A 22,148-nucleotide genomic window follows, 5' to 3' on the forward strand; every position below is an offset into this window, starting at 1 on the left:
CGCTCATCAGCTATCATTGTCCTTTTTGTTGCCTATCTTGCACATGGACTACTCAGTTTGTATATTTTGCTTATTTTTTCATAGTTCCACACAACTTCTTCCTGTTTTCTCGATTGATCTGTGTTCGGTTTTTCAAGGCCTATCCACTGTGCCAACTTACAACTAAATCTGAGGGGGGTGCGATGGGGAGGTTCCCTTGTTAGTGTATGGCCCTGCAATCCACATAAATTGATTTCTACAGCAATGAAAAATGCAGTTGAGTATGCTGCTAAAGACTATAATGTGACTTTATTAGCAGGAAAACAAATTCGGTTGAGACATATGATCAGAAGATGCCAATGAATAAAATGAGTGTCACAGCAAGATGCATTAAAGATATTCTTTTAAATGAAGAAAAAACAAAATGTCAGCTCAATAAATTTTCACCCTGCACCTGAGTACGCACTGACTTGAAACTTTCTGGCAGATTAAAACTGTATCCTGATGCAGCACACAGTTTTCATCTGCCAGTAAGTTTCAAAATATTTGCAATTCAGAGTGATTGTTTCACTAATGTAGCTCCCACAAGAACAGAACTACAATTTGTAATCTGATTCACTAATTTTGGCATAGTCCTTAGATCTGACATAATTTTGCCATGGGAAGAAGTTAACTGTTTTTCAAGTTTTGTGATTTAATTGCTAAAATAAAAAGAACAAATATATTAAAATATATACAACAAAGTAAAAACGTTTATTTATAAATTTACACATGCAAATGAACCTTGATACCTATAAATGTAGTACAACTCATAGTTACATGTAAGCTACTGTTATGTCTCCCTATAAACTCATGATATAGTCAAGTTATGGATTACAAACATCTTCATTACATTCAGGAACAGTAGCTACAATTAAGTTATTCATTCATTCATCTCTCTTCCCACACTAGAAACTACAACTACACTAAGTCTTCCTTTGACAGTACATGTTGAAAATTTTACATCTGTAGAAGTAGAATTACAATGGAAAATGGTTTATTACTATTTTTAAGGCTTTTATCATGGCTATGGTCCAATAAAAATAATGCTCAAAATACAGAAATTAAAAGTAATTTTAAGGAAATGATTTATCACCATCAGTGTGGACCGTACCCTTCAGTTACAAATATTTACAAAAAAAGCTTTATAAACAATATCATGAATAATTTAAAGCAATTTTAATATACATCTTTTTAATATAGGCATACTTTAGACATAAATCAAAACATAAATTGTGTAATTCTTCAACAACAATCAATAATAAAATATTATCACTTCTAACAGCAATAACATACATTTAAACTATTAAAGTAATAAATGTAAAAAATAGCAATGTCATTAACATTATTTTTGGATGTTACATGCAAATACCATATGTAATCAACTCTAGTATTTGCTTATAACAGCAAAAAAATCTACCCTCTTATAATAACTCAAAGGATGCAGAGATCAAAATATAATATACACTTGGCTTATGTATATCTGATAAGACACTGAATTCCATTATGAGCAATATGATATCTCTCTCTCTCTCTCTCTCTACTAATTTATTTATTTTTTGCATCTGTCCTCTACAAGTGGTAACTTTGTACTATATATGAATATATGAGAGCTAAATGTCAATATGTTTTCTCAAAATTAGCATTCACTGAAAAGAGGGAGAGCACAATATTAGTGTGTCTTAAAGAAAGAACTTAGAAAACATAAAATGGAAACTTATTAAACTTATGGAGCATATCACAGCAATAAGTTTTATCACATCATGAGACCAGAAATGCTGGAGACATACAAAAATATGTTATTAACGTACATTATTTAATCTAGCAACAGTAAGTGAAAGGCCTGCTTATCAGAGTAAACACCAAATGGGCACAAGAACATATAATTTGTAGATCCAAATTATGGTAGATCTCAGGTTACACAAGACCCATTCCATCTGCATACACTTCAGCCTTCTCACAAAAATATATGAAGACACTGAAAAGCAGTGTTGTAAAACCAATGTAAGTCAAAATTCACATTTTATTTTCTGAAGCAAATATAATGTGGCACTCTAATGTTACAACTGTATGTAGTATTAAAGTGCATGTTAATAAGTATACAATGAACCAAGCATGCTGATGAATTGCTGTGCTTTTAAACCTTAGCATGGTGCAATCAGATGCTTCACTGCTATGTTCATAATAAAACCAGTGCTAAGCTGTTTCACTGTCAGAATTGTCATCAGTGATAACTGTCTTCTTCTGAAGTTTCTTAGAGCCCGTTGCTGAAACAAACAACACATTCATTAAAATCATAACTGTAAAATTACAGTATTTTTGCTGTTTTATACTTGTTTTCTCTTCAACTATGGAAGCAAAACACAATTGTATTTTCTCTTTCTAGTTGTCAGCCAAACCATTACTTTCCAAGCTACTGATGGAACTAGTCATTTTAGTTTACATCTGTATGCACTTTTATCAAAAGCATAAACAATATTCCAGTTTCAAGGAAGTGTGTGTGTGTGTGTGTGTGTGTGTGTGTGTGTGTGTGTGTGTGTGTGTGTGTGTGTGTGTGTGTTCCAGCATGCACATGAAATGACTTACGGAAACATGAGAACATAAAGAGAAAATAAAAGAATTTTACAATAATGGGATCAAAGCAGTAGGAAATTTTTGTAACTATTTTTGTCCATAGACACAGCTGCTTTATTTTACAGCTGAAGCATTCCTATGTAAGATTTACAGGCAGCTTATTCTGCTCTGTCCTTTGTGCAAAAGCAGTCATCCAGAGACAAAGCTGACACTTGTCAATGACTATACATGTACCTAAAAACAAAGATGATGTGACTTACCGAACGAAAGTGCTGGCAGGTCGATAGACACACAAACATACACACGAAATTCAAGCTTTCGCAACAAACGTTTGCTTCATCAGGAAAGAGAGAAGGAGAGGGAAAGACGAAAGGATGTGGGTTTTAAGGGAGAGGGTAAGGAGTCATTCCAATCCCGGGAGCGGAAAGACTTACCTTAGGGGGAAAAAACGACAGGTATACACTCGCACACACACACATATCCATCCGCACATAGTCTGTGTATGTGCGGATGGATATGTGTGTGTGTGTGCGAGTGTATACCTGTCCTTTTTTCCCCCTAAGGTAAGTCTTTCCGCTCTCGGGATTGGAATGACTCCTTACCCTCTCCCTTAAAACCCACATCCTTTCGTCTTTCTCTCTCCTTCCCTCTTTCCAGATGAAGCAACCGTTTGTTGCGAAAGCTTGAATTTCGTGTGTATGTTTGTGTTTGTTTGTGTGTCTATCGACCTGCCAGCACTTTCGTTCGGTAAGCCACATCATCTTTGTTTTTAGATAGATTTTTCCCACGTGGAATGTTTCCCTCTATTATATTCACTATACATGTACCGCTTGACTTAAGACAATATTAGTTGAATAAATATGTATGTTTACACAACAATTAATACTGAGAGCTGACTCATCCACCACGATATTCTAGATGAGATGGTACAATGACAAATATACTCACCTCACACCAATCAGTCTAGTACCCTGATTTAGATTGCATGTACTCGTAAAGTAGGCCAAAGACACTTTTTTTCCCTACAGGGCCATAACTCCATATTTTCTGTAATATTCATTTGCTTTCCTTGTTCTCAAAGTGACTTTGATCCCCCCCCCCCCCAATTTTATCTGCATTATCGTACTATTTATGGCATATTTTGAGTTGGTGTTTATTTGGCAAATTTTAGTAGCATTTTGTGATCATCTCCTCTTAACACTGTAAGTTCACACTCACTCTCTTGTGTTGCACACCTCACAACTAAACTATCAACAGTAACAGTATGTCCAACCTGTAATAAAACTGAAGTTTACTCACTTTCTACATGACAGATCTCTACGTCAGCACCAGCACGGAAAAGAAAATCCAGCCAGACCTCCTGGTCTGGAGACAGACGGTCATTGGGGCCTTTCACTTCCACTATCTTGCACTGCATCAAAAAGAAATACAATACTACATAAATATTACCAGTTATCAAGGAATGGCATTCCTTTCATATAGCTAATTCATTTTCAAAGAGACAGTTAATACAAAAATCTCAGAATGGTAAGAAATTACATCACACTTATTCATCAAGTATGAAATGAAGTTTCAGATTAATAATATCCGTTGATTTTGGGTACTTGGTGAAACTTTATTACATGGGAAAAAAAACACTTACTTGGCACTGATTTCACTAATTACTTATTTTTGCAAAATAAATAATTAGTAAAACAAATAGCAAATAAATGTGATTAATAATTAAATTAAATTAATTAATAATTAAAATTAATAATTTTTTCACCTTATAAAATAACACACAGGAAATTTCGTATATTTGTGAGAGAATTTGATTTGGATATACAACACTGAAACTAGTGTGTAAGTTTTGCTACTTGAGAAGCAAAATAACCGACAACAGCAAAAGTAAAGGGATATACGGTGGAGGTTCAGAAAGTGATGCACAATAACTTTTTTTTCTCCCCTAGTATTGCAGCTGGAATCGTGAAATTCAACGATGATATAGTTTGTGCTACAGAGGGTATTTTGTTTTCCTGTGGAGCTCTAGCGAGAGAAGCCTGAACTACAAAACAAACATGGCACACACATAATCAACTTGTGACGAGCAGCGAATTGTAGTTCACTGCTTGTGGGCCAGAGGACGTAAACCAAGTGAAATTCACACGGACCTGCAGGGCACGTATGGGGACGACTGGATCGTAGCAATGTCTACAGGTGATGTGCATTCTTCGAAGAGGGCCATGTGAACATTAGTGATTTGCCATGCTCTGGGCAGCCGGTAACAGCTGCAACTTCGCAGCATGTTGGAGCCACCGAGGCAGCAATTTTGAATAACCGGCATGTGCAACTGCAAACTGTATCACAGCAGTTCAACATTTCCTAAAGTACAGTGTATGATATTGTTCATAACACATTGAAATGTTGTAAAGTTAGTGCTCACTGGGTGCCTAAGAACCAAACAGACAACCACAAGGGCCAACGAATGATGACAAGCTTGGATCACTTAACACATTATGCCACAGATGGTCACGACTTTCTGAAAGGGACCACCTCTGGTGATAAGTCGTGGGTGCACAACTGCAAGCCCGAAACCAAGCAGGCCTCTGTGGAATGGAAACATGCTGGCTCCCCAGTAAAAAAAAATAAAATCCGAAGTGACTCAACCTACTATGAAAATGTTTGTGACAGTGTTCTGGGATATTCATGGTGTGTTACTGGTGGACTTGCAGAAATGGTATCATTGTGAATGCTGCAGCCTACATTAAAACTTTGGTGAAGTTGCATTGTGTCCTTTGTGTCAAACGCCACAATGTTAATGCTGATGGTGTTAAACTTCTTCATGACAATGCTCGCCCCCATGTTGTTGCTGCTGTTCACAAGAATACCACCAGCATCCACCATACAATCCAGACAGACTCATCTATTTGGTCCCATGAAGATATTCTTGGCTGGCTAACACTTTGCAACAGATGTGGTAGTGAAATGAGCAGTCCGCAGATGGCTATACTCCATCCAAATGGACATCTACAAACAGGGCATTTTGAAACTGGTACCACACTAGGAGAAATGTGCCGAGAAAGTTGGTGACTATGTAGAAAAGTAGGAAAAGTAGGTAAAAGATGAAGGTTCATTTCTGATATTTTTTTGTTTTGCTACCTATTAAACTTTTTGGTAATAAAATTATTGTGTGTTACTTTCCGATCTTCCATCACAAAACATAAACTGGAAATAACAAGAAAAGACTATGTGAAAAAGAGAAATACATTATGAGTGAATCCAAATTTAGGTATTATAACAGTTTTTCTGAAAGGATTTGTATGGAACCCGGCCATAAGTGAGAACAATAAACAGTAATGGCAAAAATAGAAAAGAAGCCTTGAAGCAGTATTTTGTGGAAAAATGCTGAAGATTAGATGGGAAAATAGTAACTAATGACGAGGTATTAAACTGAATTGGAGAGAAAAGCACTTTATGGCACAACTTGGTTGAAAGAAAGGACATGGTGATAGGACACATCCTGGGGGATCAACGAACATTTAATTTGGTAATGGAGGAAATTTTATAGCATAAAAATTGTAGGGGAGACCAAGACTTGAGTACAGTAAGCAGACTGGATGTGGATGTAGGTTGAACTAGTTACACAGATATGAAGACTTTCACACTATTATTCAATTGCATAATGGTCGTACAAGAAAAAGTTACAGTTATGCACATAAAGATGGAGTTTATGAGAATTGTAACACTGAAGTAACAAAGTGAAATGAACAAGTTTCACGCTTGCGGTTCATAGTCCATGCCTTAGGAAGAGACATTGGTGCACTCAAGAATGAAAACTGGGAACTATAATCAAAGCAAAAATGAAGTGAAGAGACACAAGACAAAAGAAATAAATCATCTGAGCAGAAGGAAGTGTCGCACAAAGGTAGGATTTTAGCTGAAAAAGGGCCAACAAAATTCACAAAAGCAGGTACATTTTCAGATAAAAACAGGTATGATGTTTCGCAATCAAGTAGATAACAACTGTGCAAATGATCAAGAACTTTTAAAAATATATGATCAGAAATGAAAAATCATTCTGAAAAAATAGATAACAATCAGGGATCATCAAACTGCAAATCTATATAAAAATCCTTGTAAACAAGGCCCTAAGCTAAGTGACACTACTTACAGAGCTTTTCTTAAATATATAAAACAAATTGACCTTGGATAAAAACTTGCTTGTGAACATTGCACAGAAGGTGCTCCCAGCAAACGTGAAGCTGTACAGGAAGTGTCAATCAAGAAAATTCCCAAAACTTAACACAAGATGCAGTAGGGGACTCAGAATGAGTAAATGATTCCTTCCTAACCTGTGAGTGATATGAAAAACAAAATCAAGAAAAATGGGACATATACATTAGACCTGCTTGGTGCCGAGCAACATAGTTGGGATGCCTTCCACTGGAATGTCGTCATCCCCAAGGAGATTATAAAAGCTGTGTCAACGTTCTCTCATTTCAGATGTACGGAGTCTTATTGGTTCTCAATTTATTTAACTAAAACAGAAAAAACAATACATCTTATCTATCAACCTCATGATTTAATTCTTAATATATATTTAGAATCTGATCCACATAAAACTGCTAAAGCAATGACAATCTTTAAAAAACTACATAAGCTTCTGGCCCAAAACTATTACTCATGTACAATCTGCTAAGTAGCTATTTTGAAAAGCATGATTTCCTCTCCAACAGACAGTTTGGATTCCAAGATGGGGAAAATATGAGAGGTCTGTTCAAAAAATTCCGGAACATTCGTAGTTTTACACTGATGATGTGTTGGAGTGAAATGTGGTTAGCACCCCTGCACATGCCTGTGTTTAATGTGTAACTCCCGGGAAGTTTCATCATTGTATGTCTGTTACTTATTGTTCAGTGCTGTATTGAGTAGAGCACTGTGTCACACAGTTCGCGAATTCTGAGATGGCAGATATAGAGGAGCAACGTGTCTGCATTAAATTTTACGTGGAACTCAAGAAAATATTCACAGACACATAGCAAATGAATGGTGAGTGCTTAAGCCATACTTGATGTTACGAATAGTTCACATCGTTAAAAATGGCCAGACGGAAGTTAAAGATGACGCTCGTTCAGGAACGCCCTTCGACGTCTACCGACAACACTTATGTCAGGAACCTCAATGAAATGGTGCTTGCCAATTGAAGACTGACTGTCCAAGACATTTCAGTTGAATCATGTCATGAAATCCTGACACAGCATCTTGGAATTCATCATGTTACCACCAAGTTCGTCCCATGGCTCACGAGTCTAGTCCACAAAGACCTTCGCCTTAAAATCCGTGAAGAGCTTTTGGACTGCTCAAATGGGAACAAGATATTCCTTCAGAGAATCATAACTGGTGATGAGATGTGGATCTACAGTTATGACATTGAGACAAAGGTTCAATCTTCACAATGCTCTGTAAAAGATTGTGCAAGACAAAAAAGGTCATTAGCTCATCATGAATTTGTTACACAGAGACAAAAACAGTTAATCGATTGCACTATCAGGACGTGTTGCGATGCCTGCGAGAAAATGTGAAAAGGAAACAGCTTGAAATGTGGTGAGACAATTCAAGGCTCTTGCATTACAATAATGCATCCAGACATTCATCCCTGTTGGTGCATGACTATTACACAAAGAAACAAAATCACTGTGGTGTGTCATCCTCTGTGCTCGCCAAACCTGGCCCCAGACTTTTTTTTTAATTTCCAATATTGAAAACCCCACTGAAAGAACAAAGATTTGCAACGATAGACAATATACAAGAAAATCCGCAGATGGCACTTCGCGTGATCCAGCAAGAGGCGGAAATGGCGTAGGAAGCGGTGTATCAATTGTGGAGGAGAGTATTTCGAAGGAGACCGTGCACAATAAGCAAAAGGTAAGTGTAGAAAACCTTTGTGGCCAAAGTTCCAAAATTTGTTGAACAGACCTTGTACTACCACTGCCCTATGCTAAATGTATATGAAAATAATGATCTAAGCTCTGTTGTACTATGCGAGCTCAGCAAAGTCTTTGACTGTATATCCCTTAACACACTACTAGCAAAACAGGAATTTTACAGCATAAACAACATAGCTTAAGTACTATTTAAGTAACAAGGGACAGTCCTTCTCAGTTAAAAACAGATACTCTTCATTGAAGGAAGCTTGGACAAAGTGCCATAGGGCTCAGTCCTTGGTCCATTCTTGTTCGTCATTACTATTAATAATTATCTTATCCTGTAGGAACTAATTCAGTAGCATGTTATGAAGATGACAGGGCACTGCTGAATATGCAGCTCACACACACCACAGAATCGCAGCAGGCAACATGAAAAAATTACAATTAGCAATGAATTGGGTTTCTTCTAATTAATTCCTGCTAAAACACATGAACTAATTCTGGGATTTTAGTCATATCTGCAAGCATGGAAACTGAAGAACACAGTCACTAATGAACATATTAAGGAGGCATCTTTTGGCCAATTTCAGTTACACGTTTCCAACAGCATACTGACATGGAGACATGTTAGTGAAATTCTGAAAATTAAAAAGAAAGTTATAAATAATGAGCAAAGTGAAACCTTATGAGCACGAGCAATCCCTCTTTATGAAGCTCAAGATACTGACGGTTGTTAACCCCTTATATCTAGGTGGCACTGCTTTATGTCAAAAGCAAGTTACATGTGTTCAGTACTAAAGAGAATATACTAGAGACAACTTCAATATATTGAGACACTGACTGACAAAGACCACAAACTCATATACACTAACATGCTTAAATATTTTTAATACACTTCCAATACATGTTTGGTCCTTGCCCTCTGATATTCTCAAAAATAAGATTTATGATTAGCTACTAAAACACCTATTTTACAAGATAGCAGAACTATTTTAAATAACCTTTATTGGCACTGATTTTTTATAATGTTTCTACGAGAAGTGGAATTAAATTGCAAGAAATTCTCTTTAAATATACAATTAATAAAGAACCGTTAAGGTCCAAACTTATTCTGCTGTAAGAGTAAAAAACTGAATTCAACAATAGACTAGTGAGGAGAGTTGCAACAAAACTGTCTTCGGACTTTCATTGAATCCTCAGAGTTTAGCTGGGTTTAATAATATGTCTTTGATGAGAAATAATAGTCACATGCAATACATAAAAACAATACTTTTAGTAAGAATTTCCAACATGTGTTCACGTGCTTTGCAACAATGCTGGATCAGGAGTACTTAGGGCAGCCGTACAAAACTGAAGAGAAAAATAATAAAATTATATAATCATCAAAATTACTAAATAATTTAACTATGGAACTGTATTTGGTATAATGCTGATGTTCTGGCACAGCCATTATTGCTGTCAACTAGCAGAGTTTTGTAATAAAAATTTGTGACTAGACATTTGAGTTGGTTTTTTAAAATATTACTCTAGAAAGGTACACTGGATCACATACCATACTTTTCTGTGATCTGGGAAGATATGATGTATAGGCAACCTGCAATTTAGAGTAGCCTGAAAAATGCAACTCAACAAGCTGGTACTGTAACTGATGCAGTGGACTCTCATGTGTGAGGACCAGTAGTCAAAGACCACAGTTGATTATCTCCTCCATACATGTGCAACTGAGCTATTACTACATTCTGGAAAGTTTCAGTTTTATAAATCTGTGATTACACATGATTACACCAGCAATTGGCTATAAAATAGAGTATTTGTAGTTTAGCTGTGTGACTTAATTTAATCAATCATCAATTAAACTTACATACAATGTGTTTTCGAAGACGGTAATTATACGAATCTCTCCAGGGAACACCACCTTATCATAACACTGACTGTGCGGGCAGAGAGGGTTGCGTGTTCTTGTGAAGCTGAGGGCTATACCAGCTGTAGCGCAGCTACTGGCAGGAACTCGTCAGAACATCTCAATGGATGAATAAGGCCTCATTTCTTCCCACATTCATTCCCACTGTCCTTCCCCAATTCCCTGGGTACCCAACACAAGGTACAATGCGATCTCTGCCGAGAAGTACATGGCACGTGGGAAGGTGCGCCTTGAACAGAGCCTCAGGGATACCAGGTGACCTCCCTGACTGGTTAGACTCACACGGTGGGAGGCTTCAATGGTGTTGATCCGATATATCACCAGTTCTCATGGGACCAAACTGGCAAACACAGAAAACAATACAAAAACTGAAGGATCTGATGAGGCCTCAAAAACATAAGCATCAGAGTTGGAAGTTGTGGAAGTCATTTTTGCAACTGGATCAGGCGATAGACCAGTTCAAGAAGTGGAAAACGTTACTGAGCAGTTGGAGCAGGCCAAGTATAATAAATTCTTGTGTGGGGCTCAGAGGAGAGATCGTATCAGAGAACGAAAAGCAAAGGAGGGATTGAATGGCTTCCTATATATAAATGGAGGGAATGAAAAGATCACAAACATAAGACCTCGTGAAGCTCTCCGACTTCGTACAGCAGTTTATTTTTTCTAGCTTTTACTTTATTGGGATGCTGCAGCTAGCAGAAGTAATTCACTTCCTTAAGCAGCACTGCAAGACACAACAGTACTGAGTGAGGTACTGTTTCCTATGCAGGCATCAGTAATGGATGGACCATATGGCACAGTAGTGAATCATTAGAGTGAGAATAAGTAGGAAGCATGAGAATGAATCTTGCTTGGTGATCAGTACATGGGGGAACCACATACATTCATGCACAAAATTCATAATTATCTTCATTAAATATCAGATGAGAAAGTCCACACTTTTGCCACAACAATTACTAGGAGGAGCCTACATGTCATCAGAGCTTTGAGACGACAATATCACTATACAGCAAACTAGTTAACAAATGAACATTGTTAAGCTACTGACAATATATAAATAGCTATGAAGTTTCAAGGAATATGCGAGAATTTTGGCTGCACGCCAATACCACCAGTCGGCGATAGGAAAGAGTCCGAGTCTGTCTTTCTGTAATAGTCAATTTTATCATGCTCTCAAATTTCGTTAACTTTTTGAGATGAATCATTTCAGACTATTTAACTGAAACTGTTTTACTGTGATTGCTAATAAGTGCACCATTAAGGCATCCTGGGACTTATTTCCAGTAGATTAGCTGCCTGTACGTCCACTTACAATCACAGACTGTCTGATTGCCGCTTCTAAGGAATATAACGTACTACAGGAATTGCTTCGAGGGACAATATGAATGACAGATTCACTGAAAACAGGTAGGAGGAAATCCTGCTGCTGGTTCATTATGATAATCCAGAAAAGTATTAGCTTGCACAGTCTTAAGTGGGAAGGCATTTGCCAGTTATACTGTATGTTACTTATACCACTTTATATAGACTTGTGGTCAAACTGAAAAATTTTACAGAGTTTTAGTACAACAAAAGGATTATGAAACCTGCAAAAAAAAACACCATGTCAAAATGAAGGGGATATACAGAATGTTTCCAATTCAAAGACAGGGAACAAGAGAACGGGGGAAGTGTCTAGAACTCCCTCTTTGCAGGACAATCAGATCTTGTAAAAGCCAAGGCAAGAAATAGAGAAACAGACCTGTAGTACTGCAGTCTAGTTATTTAAGATTGCCGTTATCCAACAGGGATATCCACTAATTGACATCACCTTGCAGCAGCAGGAGGAGCTAGTTCAGATGGCTTTCTTGGAAGGGGGGGGGGGGGCACAAGTCTAGGTCCTAAATTCAGGAGGGCCTATCTTTGTTTGTGAGAGGATGGGAACAGTGGATTGGCTTAAGGAGATGGAGCCCAGATATCCCCTTTGGAGGAATTGCTCGTCAAGACTCTTCAAGAACACAAAGATATCAATTTGGCTGCCAAACCTTCTTAAGGCTGTTTCTCCAAAGATCTTACTAAACCAAAAGGGATTGAGAGTAATCAACCAGAAGGTTATATCTGATGATCAATCTCTTGTGGTGGAAGTCAGTAAGGAGTCACAAGAACAATGTGACAGTAGCACCTGAAACTGCATTTAGGGTTCTCTCAGGATACTGTCAAGGGTAATTAAGGACATTGGAAGAGACCACACAAGGGAGCTGGTAACACATTATGGGGAAACTGCAGCCTTGATTCATCTTCTGGCAAGACATAAAGTGGTTATGGTCTTGATTCAGGAGGAACTGGAGGTAAATGGACTCATATCCTTAAAAAAAAAACTGAGCATGCGTTTATGTCAAGAATGGAATTTTATTCATGCTGACAGTTGCAAGAGGAAGGACGCTTGGGGGAATTTGTATCGGTTTCATCTTAGTGTCTAAACAATGACAGCACTCCACCTTCCAAGGGAGTGAAGAGACAATAGACAGCTGCTCACAGGTGAATTAACAACTGTTGGTTGTGGTGCCAATACCCACAACCTGGAGTGGGGAAACAGTGACACTAACAGCAGAGGTGAGTACATACTTGAATGCCAATTGGAGAGCAATTTAGATATTTTGAACAGGGGTAGGGAACATACCTTCAGGAACAGAAGACGAGAAGAAGTACATGACGTAAGTTTTCGGTTCATCTTAACAGGTAGTTGCACCAAAAGATGGCATGTTGTGACAGTGTCATCTTTAACTGACCACATGTGAAGTTTGGGGTTGAAATTGATGTTCAACTGACCATGGCGTATAGGAATCCTAGGAAAACAGACTGGATCTCATATAGGAGGGACCTAAACCTGAGCTTATCTGAAGTGAAAACTTTGACAAGATATCCAGTGGATGTAGAGGAAATAGCAGATGAAGTGACATCTGCCATTATGATCTCGTACTTAGAAAACTGCCTGATCCCCAAGAAGTGTGCAAACAGGAATGTAACTTGGTAGAACAATAATCTGAAATTGCAAAGGAGACAGCTCTACAATAAGGAATGGACATTGGGCAAAATATCAGGAAATGTTTGTCAAACACAACCTTATTATTAAGCAAGAGAAACTTTCATCCGAGAAGGTATTCTGCTACTAGGGCCAGACTTCATAAAATCCTCACAAGAATACCAACAAATACATAAGGCACTCTACTAAGCAAGAAAGGAAGGTGCATGGTACATATACAACAACAGCACATGAGATGCTAAATGTGCTGCTCAAGACTCACTTCCCTCAATGCACTCTGGCAGATAACATAGACCAAGATTCAGTCCCTTGAGGTACTGGTTTACAGGAAACCAAAACAACAAATTTGCAAGTAGTCAGAACAATGGCACAATGCCCTCTGAACATTGTAAAACTGGTGTAGGAAATAGGATCTAAGGGTCAGTCCCAGGAAAACCGTTTTACTACTATTCACAAGGAAGCATACCCAGGACATGTTTTTTGATGAAATTCTACCAGTAGAAAGGGTAGTAAAGTACCTAGGGGTAATCCTGTATGTGAAACTATCATGGACCCTTCACATAAAGAATATATGCTCCAAGGTCTTTTTCCAAAGCTGTTTCACAGAGGAAGACTGCACTGTAGTTCCTTCTCTAGATTGTCGCACAGATGACAAAATGGTAGATATCGAAATAGACGACAGAGGGATAGGGAAACAATTAATATCGCTCAAAAGAGGAAAGGCCACTGGACCTGATGGGATACCAGTTCGATTTTACACAGAGTACGCGAAGGAACTTGCACCCCTTCTTGCAGCGGTGTACCGTAGGTCTCTAGAGGAGCATAGCATTCCAAAGGATTGGAAAAAGGCACAGGACATCCCCGTTTTCAAGAAGGGACATCGAACAGATGTGCAGAACTATAGAACTATATCTCTAACGTCGATCAGTTGTAGAATTTTGGAACACGTATTATGTTAGAGTATAATGACTTTTCTGGAGACTAGAAATCTACTCTGTAGGATCAGCATGGGTTTCAAAGAAGATGATCTTGTGAAACCCAGCTCGCACTATTCGTCCACGAGACTCAGAGGGCCATAGACACGGGTTCCCAGGTAGATGCCGTGTTTCTTGACTTCCGTAAGGCATTCGATACAGTTCCACACAGTCGTTTAATGAACAAAGTAAGAGCATATGGACTACCAGACCAATCATGTGATTGGATTGAAGAGTTCCTAGATAACAGAACGCAGCATGTCATTCTCAATGGAGAGAAGTCTTACGAAGTAAGAGTGATTTCAGGTGTGCCACAGTGGAGTGTCGTAGGACCGTTGCTATTCACAATATACATAAATGACCTTGTGGATGATATCGGAAGTTCACTGAGGCTTTTTGCAGATGATGCTGTGGTATACCGAGAGGTTGTAACAATGGAAAATTGTACTGAAATGCAGGAGGATCTGCAGCGAATTGACGCATGGTGCAGGGAATGGCAATTTAATCTCAATGTAGACAATTGTAATGTGCTGCGAATACATAGAAAGAAAGATCCCTTATCATTTAGCTACAAAATAGCAGGTCAGCAACTGGAAGCAGTTAATTCCATAAATTATCTGGGAGTACGCATTAGGAGTGATTTAAAATGGAATGATCATATAAAGTTGATCGTCGGTAAAGCAGATGCCAGACTGAGATTCATTGGAAGAATCCTAAGGAAATGCAATCCGAAAGCAAAGGAAGTAGGTTACAGTATGCATGTTCGCCCACTGCTTGAATACTGCTCAGCAGTGTGGGATCCGTACCAGATAGGGTTGATAGAAGAGATAGAGAAGATCCAACAGAGAGCAGTGCGCTTCGTTACAGGATCATTTAGTAATCGCGAAAGCGTTACAGAGATGACAGATAAACTCCAGTGGAAGACTCTGCAGGAGAGACACTCAGTAGCTCGGTACGGGCTTTTGTTGAAGTTTCGAGAACATACCTTCACCGAGGAGTCAAGCAGTATATTGCTCCCTCCTACGTATATCTCGCGAAGAGAACACGAGGATAAAACCAGATTAGAGCCCACACAGAGGCATACCGACAATCCTTCTTTCCACGAACAATATGAGACTGGAATAGAAGGGAGAACCGATAGAGGCACTCAAGGTACCCTCCGCCACAAACCGTCAGGTGGCTTGTGGAGTATGGATGTAGATGTAGATGGTGAAAGGTGGTCTTATGTGCACTAGAAGGCCTTGTGGTAAAATCTATAATCTAAGATCCAAGAGTATGTTCTGTAATAAGACCTGTGATAATTTAAGGGGTGATAGTGTGGTGGAATAAAGTAGAACAAAAGGTGGGTGCTCAGAGGCTTGGGAAGGTGCAGAGACTGCCTTGCTTAGTCATAACAGGCGAAATTAGCAGCACACAATCTGCTGGGATGGAGATCGTGCTCGACATCCCCCATTATACCTTTGGGTTACATTGGAGACAGCAGAAAAGGCATACAGGTCGAAAACAGGAAATAATTGGGAATCTTTAGGATAGCCAGAACTCCACACCAATATAATTATGTGGTAAATGTAGGAATGGTAACAATTGGAAGTAGGGAGCAGTGACAAATTAACCATGATTCTGTTCAGGAGACAGTCTGGTTTACTGATGGGTCAAAATCAGATGAAGGTGGGGAAGGGGTTCATGGGGTACGGCTTACACAAGACAGAATCTGTGTAGGTGCTAGAAGTATTGTGGCATCTACATTCATTCAGGCAGCCAAGCAGCTCTGAAATCTCCATGAACCCATGCAATGAGCTCAAAGATTGCTGCAAAATGTGATGAAGCCCTTGTGAGGATAGGGGAAAGTAACATGGTAAACCTGCAGTGGATCCCTAGTCACTCAGAAATTAGTGCCAATGAAACAGCTGATGGGCCGGACAGGACAGGAGTGACGCCTCCATTTGTTTGACTGGAACCTGTTCTAACCATCACTAAGGCAATGGTAAAATCAAAACTCCACAGCTGGATCAGTAGGCAGCATGCAGAATATTGGACTAAGGTCCAAAAACAATGTTAGGACTGATGACTGAATATGGGAACTTTAAAAAACACCTGCAGATAATGAGTATAGAGAAGGAAGTTTCTAAGTGTAAACAATGTGGTGAGGGGACTGAAACTGCACCATACTGAATCTTCCAATGCAAAGCATTTGAGGCCAAAAGACACAAAATATTCGGGTCACTAATCCCTGTGTCTGATAAAGAACTAGAAAAGAGTCTCCTACCACCCTTTAAGAATAACGGCTAGCTTTGCTAGAATCATAGGGAGAGAAACTACACAATAAACTCAGTTTTGATGTGGGCACTGTTGTTTTGTCTCCCTGCACACACCAAAAATCAAAATTAAAAGAATGAAAATTGAAGAATATTAGTTCTCCTCATATAATTCTACATTTAAATCTATACTCTGCAAGCCAACCTATGGTGGGTGGTGGAGAGAATTTCATATACCACTGCTACCCCTTTCCTGCTCCAATCACAGTGGTGCAAGGGAAGAATGACTGTTGGTTCAAGTTAAGAAGTTATTAACTGTTGGATACTTCCATGTGGTATTATGCAACAATAGTGTAAAACATAAAAATGCTATTCATGGATTTCTGTGGGTCATGCTTAACTCACTTAATTGTATTTTTCTTCATTGCATAAACACTGGGGGAAGCAATTGGTCATTTCATTGAAGCTTACCTTTCCAGAAGCTGGCATCCACAGAACAAGATCAGGAAAGCCCCGGCGACAGCTATGAAAGTTTTTCACCAGTCGTTCACATACAACTGCCAGCAGTTGTCCTCCCATGCATCTCACAAGTCCCTGTAACAGTTAATCAATGGATCAAATTACATACTGTACAGTCTTCTAGCAGAGGTTAATTGTTTAGTGTACTGTGAAGGAGTGATGGTACTCCTGTTAGGTATTGCAAAAACACATTGTTTATATTGTCACCTCCATAAATAGCTTGCTATACAGTTATTTTAAATACACACACACATCTGAACTGAAGAAAGTAAGGGGAAGTCTTACTGAGATCTGCAGCCTGAGCTTTGCAACAATATTGACAGTGATCAGGTGACAAGAGAGTTCAAGTAAACTCTAGTTATATCAGCCAAAAATAAAAACAGACAGGTATCTCTTACTCATTTTAAACATGCCAAAAAAGTGTATTCTTATTTCAAGCCTTGCTCACAAAATTGTCTTAATCATGAGCTGTAGAAAAAAGAAAGAGGAAAGGAGGCATTAATTTGAGTAGACCATGTGACTCCAAGCAAGTTAAATCAGTATTTAAGAACCTGGACTCACTCAGTGAGAGTAGTTTAAATATTCATTTGGTTACCCAGATTTAGAGCTCTGTATACCAATTCACACACATACTGGGACTGTATCTTCAACAAAGCCATGGTTGATTTTTCTATCCTAATCTTCCTAATGCTTTTAGTGTTCTACCTATAATGACATTGCCATCAAACAGGATTTTATACTTTGTTTCCAACTCTGATCTGTTACTTCAATATTTCCTCTCTCTTTGTATGTTATGGAAATATACTGAACAGGAAAGGAGACTAAAAGACATTTGCCATGTGTCTTCCATACTCTCACAATCATAACTGCATTGAATTGTGTAGTGGACGCGTTAAAGCAGATTAGATCTTATCATATTTATATACTGTGTTATGAATCAATATATTGTTTCTGGATGTGTGTGACAGAAGGTGTGGAGTGGGAAGAGAAAAGGTGTGTAAGACAGCTTGCAAGCTATTCTGATTCAATAAGCCATAAGTAGAGGATTACGCCATACAAGTACTAATAAGCTGCTACTGCAAATGATGACACTGTTCACCTATCTAGCATTAGTTCATCACAAAAGCATTGCTGTAGGGAAGGCACAGGACAGATCACTATTCACTGACAAATTTTAAAAATGGAATCATTCAGCAAAGCATGTTTCTTAATGAACATGTGCAGAACCTACAGTGAAGTGTAGTTTTACCTAGTAGCATTTGCTAGTGGTTGATTTCACTGGTAATTTATTAAATTATAAGAGAAGGTACCAACAGCACTGATAAGCAGATAATTTAGTTTCCATGAAGACATTACAATACTCTAAATCATATGCTAGTGTGGGGAAGTTCATAAATATCAAATAAATGTATGCCAGTTTCAAAATATGATTTTTCATAGTAAAAAGTAGGTAACATGCCATTTTACAATACAAACCGTCAACTTTTTCACACTGCAGAAATAATTCCAGCTAACAAGACACAGTTTGTCTCGATGTTCTTCATAGCGTTCCCCTACAAAACGCTGCAAATGTGGTTGATCCCATGTTCTAATTTCAGCTAACCGGCGTTCCACAAAATCCTGACGACTGCTGTAGAAGTATTCAGTTCCAAGGTCGAGTGGAGCTGTTTGATATGGTGACAGGAATGCATCCGGTACTGGTGTGTCATAAAGAATGTCCCAAAATAATAGTGCAAACAGTGAAGTTACCACACTACCTTCACAATGAAGACCTGAAACAGTAAACAAATGTTAAATATAATATTTTTTATACAAAGTTTTGTTGAAGATGCACCTAAAATTAATCACAGTAAATCACTTTGGTGTAGTCCTGATACTTTGATCAAACTGACACTGAAAATCTATATACAGAAAGTTACTCTCAAGTGTGCAATGACCAGTAGTCTTGGCCAATAAAAAGTCCTTCCTAATCCCTAGAAACTGAATCTTTGGCCATCCCATAAAACTTTTCCTAAACTTAAAACGGTCACTATTTTTTAAACTGTACAGTTGTACATCACTAGAATTCTTTAACATGTGTCGGATGATGAAACTGTGTGAACTTTATCAGACCAGTATTGCTTAGTATGTGTGCTGCTTCATGTGAGCAATCTCAGTTCACCAACACCACTTTGTTCAAAAGTAGCCTGAAACAAAACATGGTTTACAGCACACTCCATCCCTATGCTACATCCACTCCCAGCCCCATGAAGCATGTTGCACGGTATCCTAACCAGAATTGACTCAGAGTGACAAGACCTGCATCTGCTGCAGCCTGCTGGCAGCAACAACTCATCAACCATGGAGGGATGAGCCAATTCCTGAAATGCAAGGCTACAGTTCTCTTCGATGTCTCAAAACCAAGTGTCTTCTTCCGCATCCCCCAAACAAGTATCTTCGTCTCTGTCCTGTAATCAAGTGCCTTCTAAAATTTTTACTTTTTGTCTCTGCCCCAGAGTTCCCACAAAAGCACTGTGCAAAGCTTCCTCCAATAATGGGAAGAAATGGTCCATGATTAACCAATGGAATTTTAAGAGACCGCATCCGCTACACCACCGAGTAGATAGTTTATTTAGTCCCCCAATGATACGTCACCAATGAGCTGCCTTTGCATGTTGTGAGAGAGAATCCATTGTCCATGTGGACTAGTGTACAGATGACACCATATGTCAACAGGAGAAAGAAAAAACTTTAACAATAACTGGCACATAACTTTCACATGTGAAAGCAGCAAGACAGTTATCTTTCACCCAGTATGGCTTCCTGGAGAACCAGTCACTGAAAAACACACCAACAGGCTGTTCTTTGAGCAGATATACTGGCTTATAAATTATTGTTATTGTTATTGTTTTACGTTTGTCAGATGCACAACACTGTTCCTCAAACTGTGATTTTTGAAAGAGCCCTCAGCCGTAAAGGACGAGGACTGCAGTTTTAAAGACCTTGGGTTGCACGCACGCCTATCTGGTGCCACATTGGACACTGTATTGTGGCTGGCAAGTTCTATCTGCTGAACAGAGGACAGATCACTGCCCTCTGCTTGGGCAGCCATTCCTAGAATTTGGCCCATCCCCCAAGGAACACTCCTGCTGCCTGACCGGCTGTCTACACTGCCTGCTATATGGCTCACCCCTTCCTTTGTGGAGTTGTGCAACTCATTAAAGATGCAGCTAAATACATAGATGGAAAAAGAGAAATGAGATGGGTGTTACATCTACATCCACTCTCTGCAAACCACCATAAGATGCATGGTAGGGGGTATGTCACATTTTACCAATTATTAGTGTTTCTTCCTATTCCATTCATGTAAGTAGCATAGGAGGATTGATTATTTGAATGCCTCTGTGCTTGCAGTAACTATTCTAATCTCCTCACATTCCCTATGTGAATGATACATAGGGGGTTGCAGTATATTCCTAGAGTAATCATTTAAAGCTGGTTCTTGAAACTTTGTTAAAAGGCTTTCTCCGTGACAGTTTCCTTCAGATTAAACAAACTTGTGACATTTGTGTTGCCCTTCACTGTATTCTTTCAATATCCCCTGTTAGTCCTATCTTGTACAAGTCCAACACACTTGTGCAATATTCTAGAATGAGTCGCACAAGTGATTTGTAAGAAATCTCCTTTGTAGACTGATTGCACTTCCCCAGCATTCTACCAGTAAGTAGAAGTCTACCACCTGCTTTACCCACGACTGAACTTACGTGATCATTGCATTTCATATCCCTATGAAGTGTTACATCCAGGTATTTGTATGAGTTGGCCAACTCCAACAGTGGCTCATTGATATTATAGCCATAGGATGCTACATTTTTTCATTTTGTGAAGTGCAAAATTTTACATTTCTGAACATTTAAAGCAAGAGCCAATCTCTGCACCAGTTTGAAATCTTATCAAGAACTGTCTGAATATTATGCAGCTTCTTGCAGATAGTACTTCATTATAGATAACTGCATCACCTGCAAAAAGGCTGATTTTACTATTAATATTGTCTGCAAGGTCATTTATATACAACATTAACAGCAAGGGTCATAACACACTATCCTCGGGCACACCCGAAGTCACTTCTACATCTGACAATGACACTCCATCCAAGACAACATGCTGTTTACTCCTACCAAAAAGTCCTCAATCCAGTCACAAATTTCACTAGATACCCTATATAATCGTACTTCTGAGAATAGGTGTAGGTGTGGTACTGAGTCTAATACCTTTTGGAAATCAAGAAATACAGCACTACCTGACTGCCCTGATGCAAAGCTTTCAGTATGTCATGTGAGAAAAGTGCAAGCTTGGTATCACACGATTGATGTTTTCGAAATAAATGCTGGTTGGCATTGAGGAGATCATTCTGTTCAAGATAACTCATTACAAGAAATCAATGTCAAGAATATTGGATGACAGTTCTGTGGATCACTTCTACTACCCTTCCTGTAGAGGGTGTGACCTGTGCCTTTTCCCAAGAACTGGGCATGGCTTTTTGTTTGAGGTTTCTACAATAGATTGTATTTAGAAGAGGGGCTAACTCAAGTGCAAATTCAATATAGAATTCGACATGGATTCCATCGAGCCCTGGAACTTTGTTCAATTTTAACAATTTCAACTGTTTCTCAATGCCACTGACGATAATACTTATTTCATTCATCTCTTCAGCGGTATGAGGATTAAATTGGGGCAATTCTCCTGGGTTTTCCATCGGAAAGCAACATTTGAAAATTGAGTTAAATATTTCAGCTTTTGCTTTGCTACCCTCAGTTTCAGTTCCTGTCTCATTCACTAGGGACTGGACACTGTCTTTGGTGCCAGTTACAGCCTCTACATACAACCACAATCTTTTTAGGTTCTGTGAAAGATCACTTGAGAATATTGTGCTACAGTAGTCATTGAAGGCATCATGCATCGCTCTCTTGACAGCCAAAT

At 38.7% G+C, this 22,148-nt stretch overlaps 1 protein-coding gene across 2 annotated transcripts in view; it reads right to left on the reverse strand.

Moving 5' to 3' along the window:
• Positions 1–701: 701 nt before the first annotated feature.
• LOC126262735 (fanconi-associated nuclease 1-like) overlaps positions 702–22,148 on the reverse strand; it is a 151,858-nt gene continuing 130,411 nt past the window's right edge. For both annotated transcript variants that reach the window (XM_049959543.1, XM_049959542.1), the window contains 4 exons: positions 18,666–18,961; positions 17,142–17,264; positions 3,892–4,003; positions 702–2,285 (listed from right to left, as the gene is read on the reverse strand). In XM_049959543.1, the coding sequence (XP_049815500.1) occupies positions 2,215–2,285; positions 3,892–4,003; positions 17,142–17,264; positions 18,666–18,961 (602 nt within the window). In that variant the 3' untranslated portion in view covers positions 702–2,214. The remainder of the gene's footprint in view (positions 2,286–3,891; positions 4,004–17,141; positions 17,265–18,665; positions 18,962–22,148) is intronic.

This window comes from Schistocerca nitens, chromosome 6, assembly GCF_023898315.1.
Source record: "Schistocerca nitens isolate TAMUIC-IGC-003100 chromosome 6, iqSchNite1.1, whole genome shotgun sequence".
In the NCBI taxonomy this organism is placed as follows: Eukaryota; Metazoa; Arthropoda; class Insecta; order Orthoptera; family Acrididae; genus Schistocerca; species Schistocerca nitens.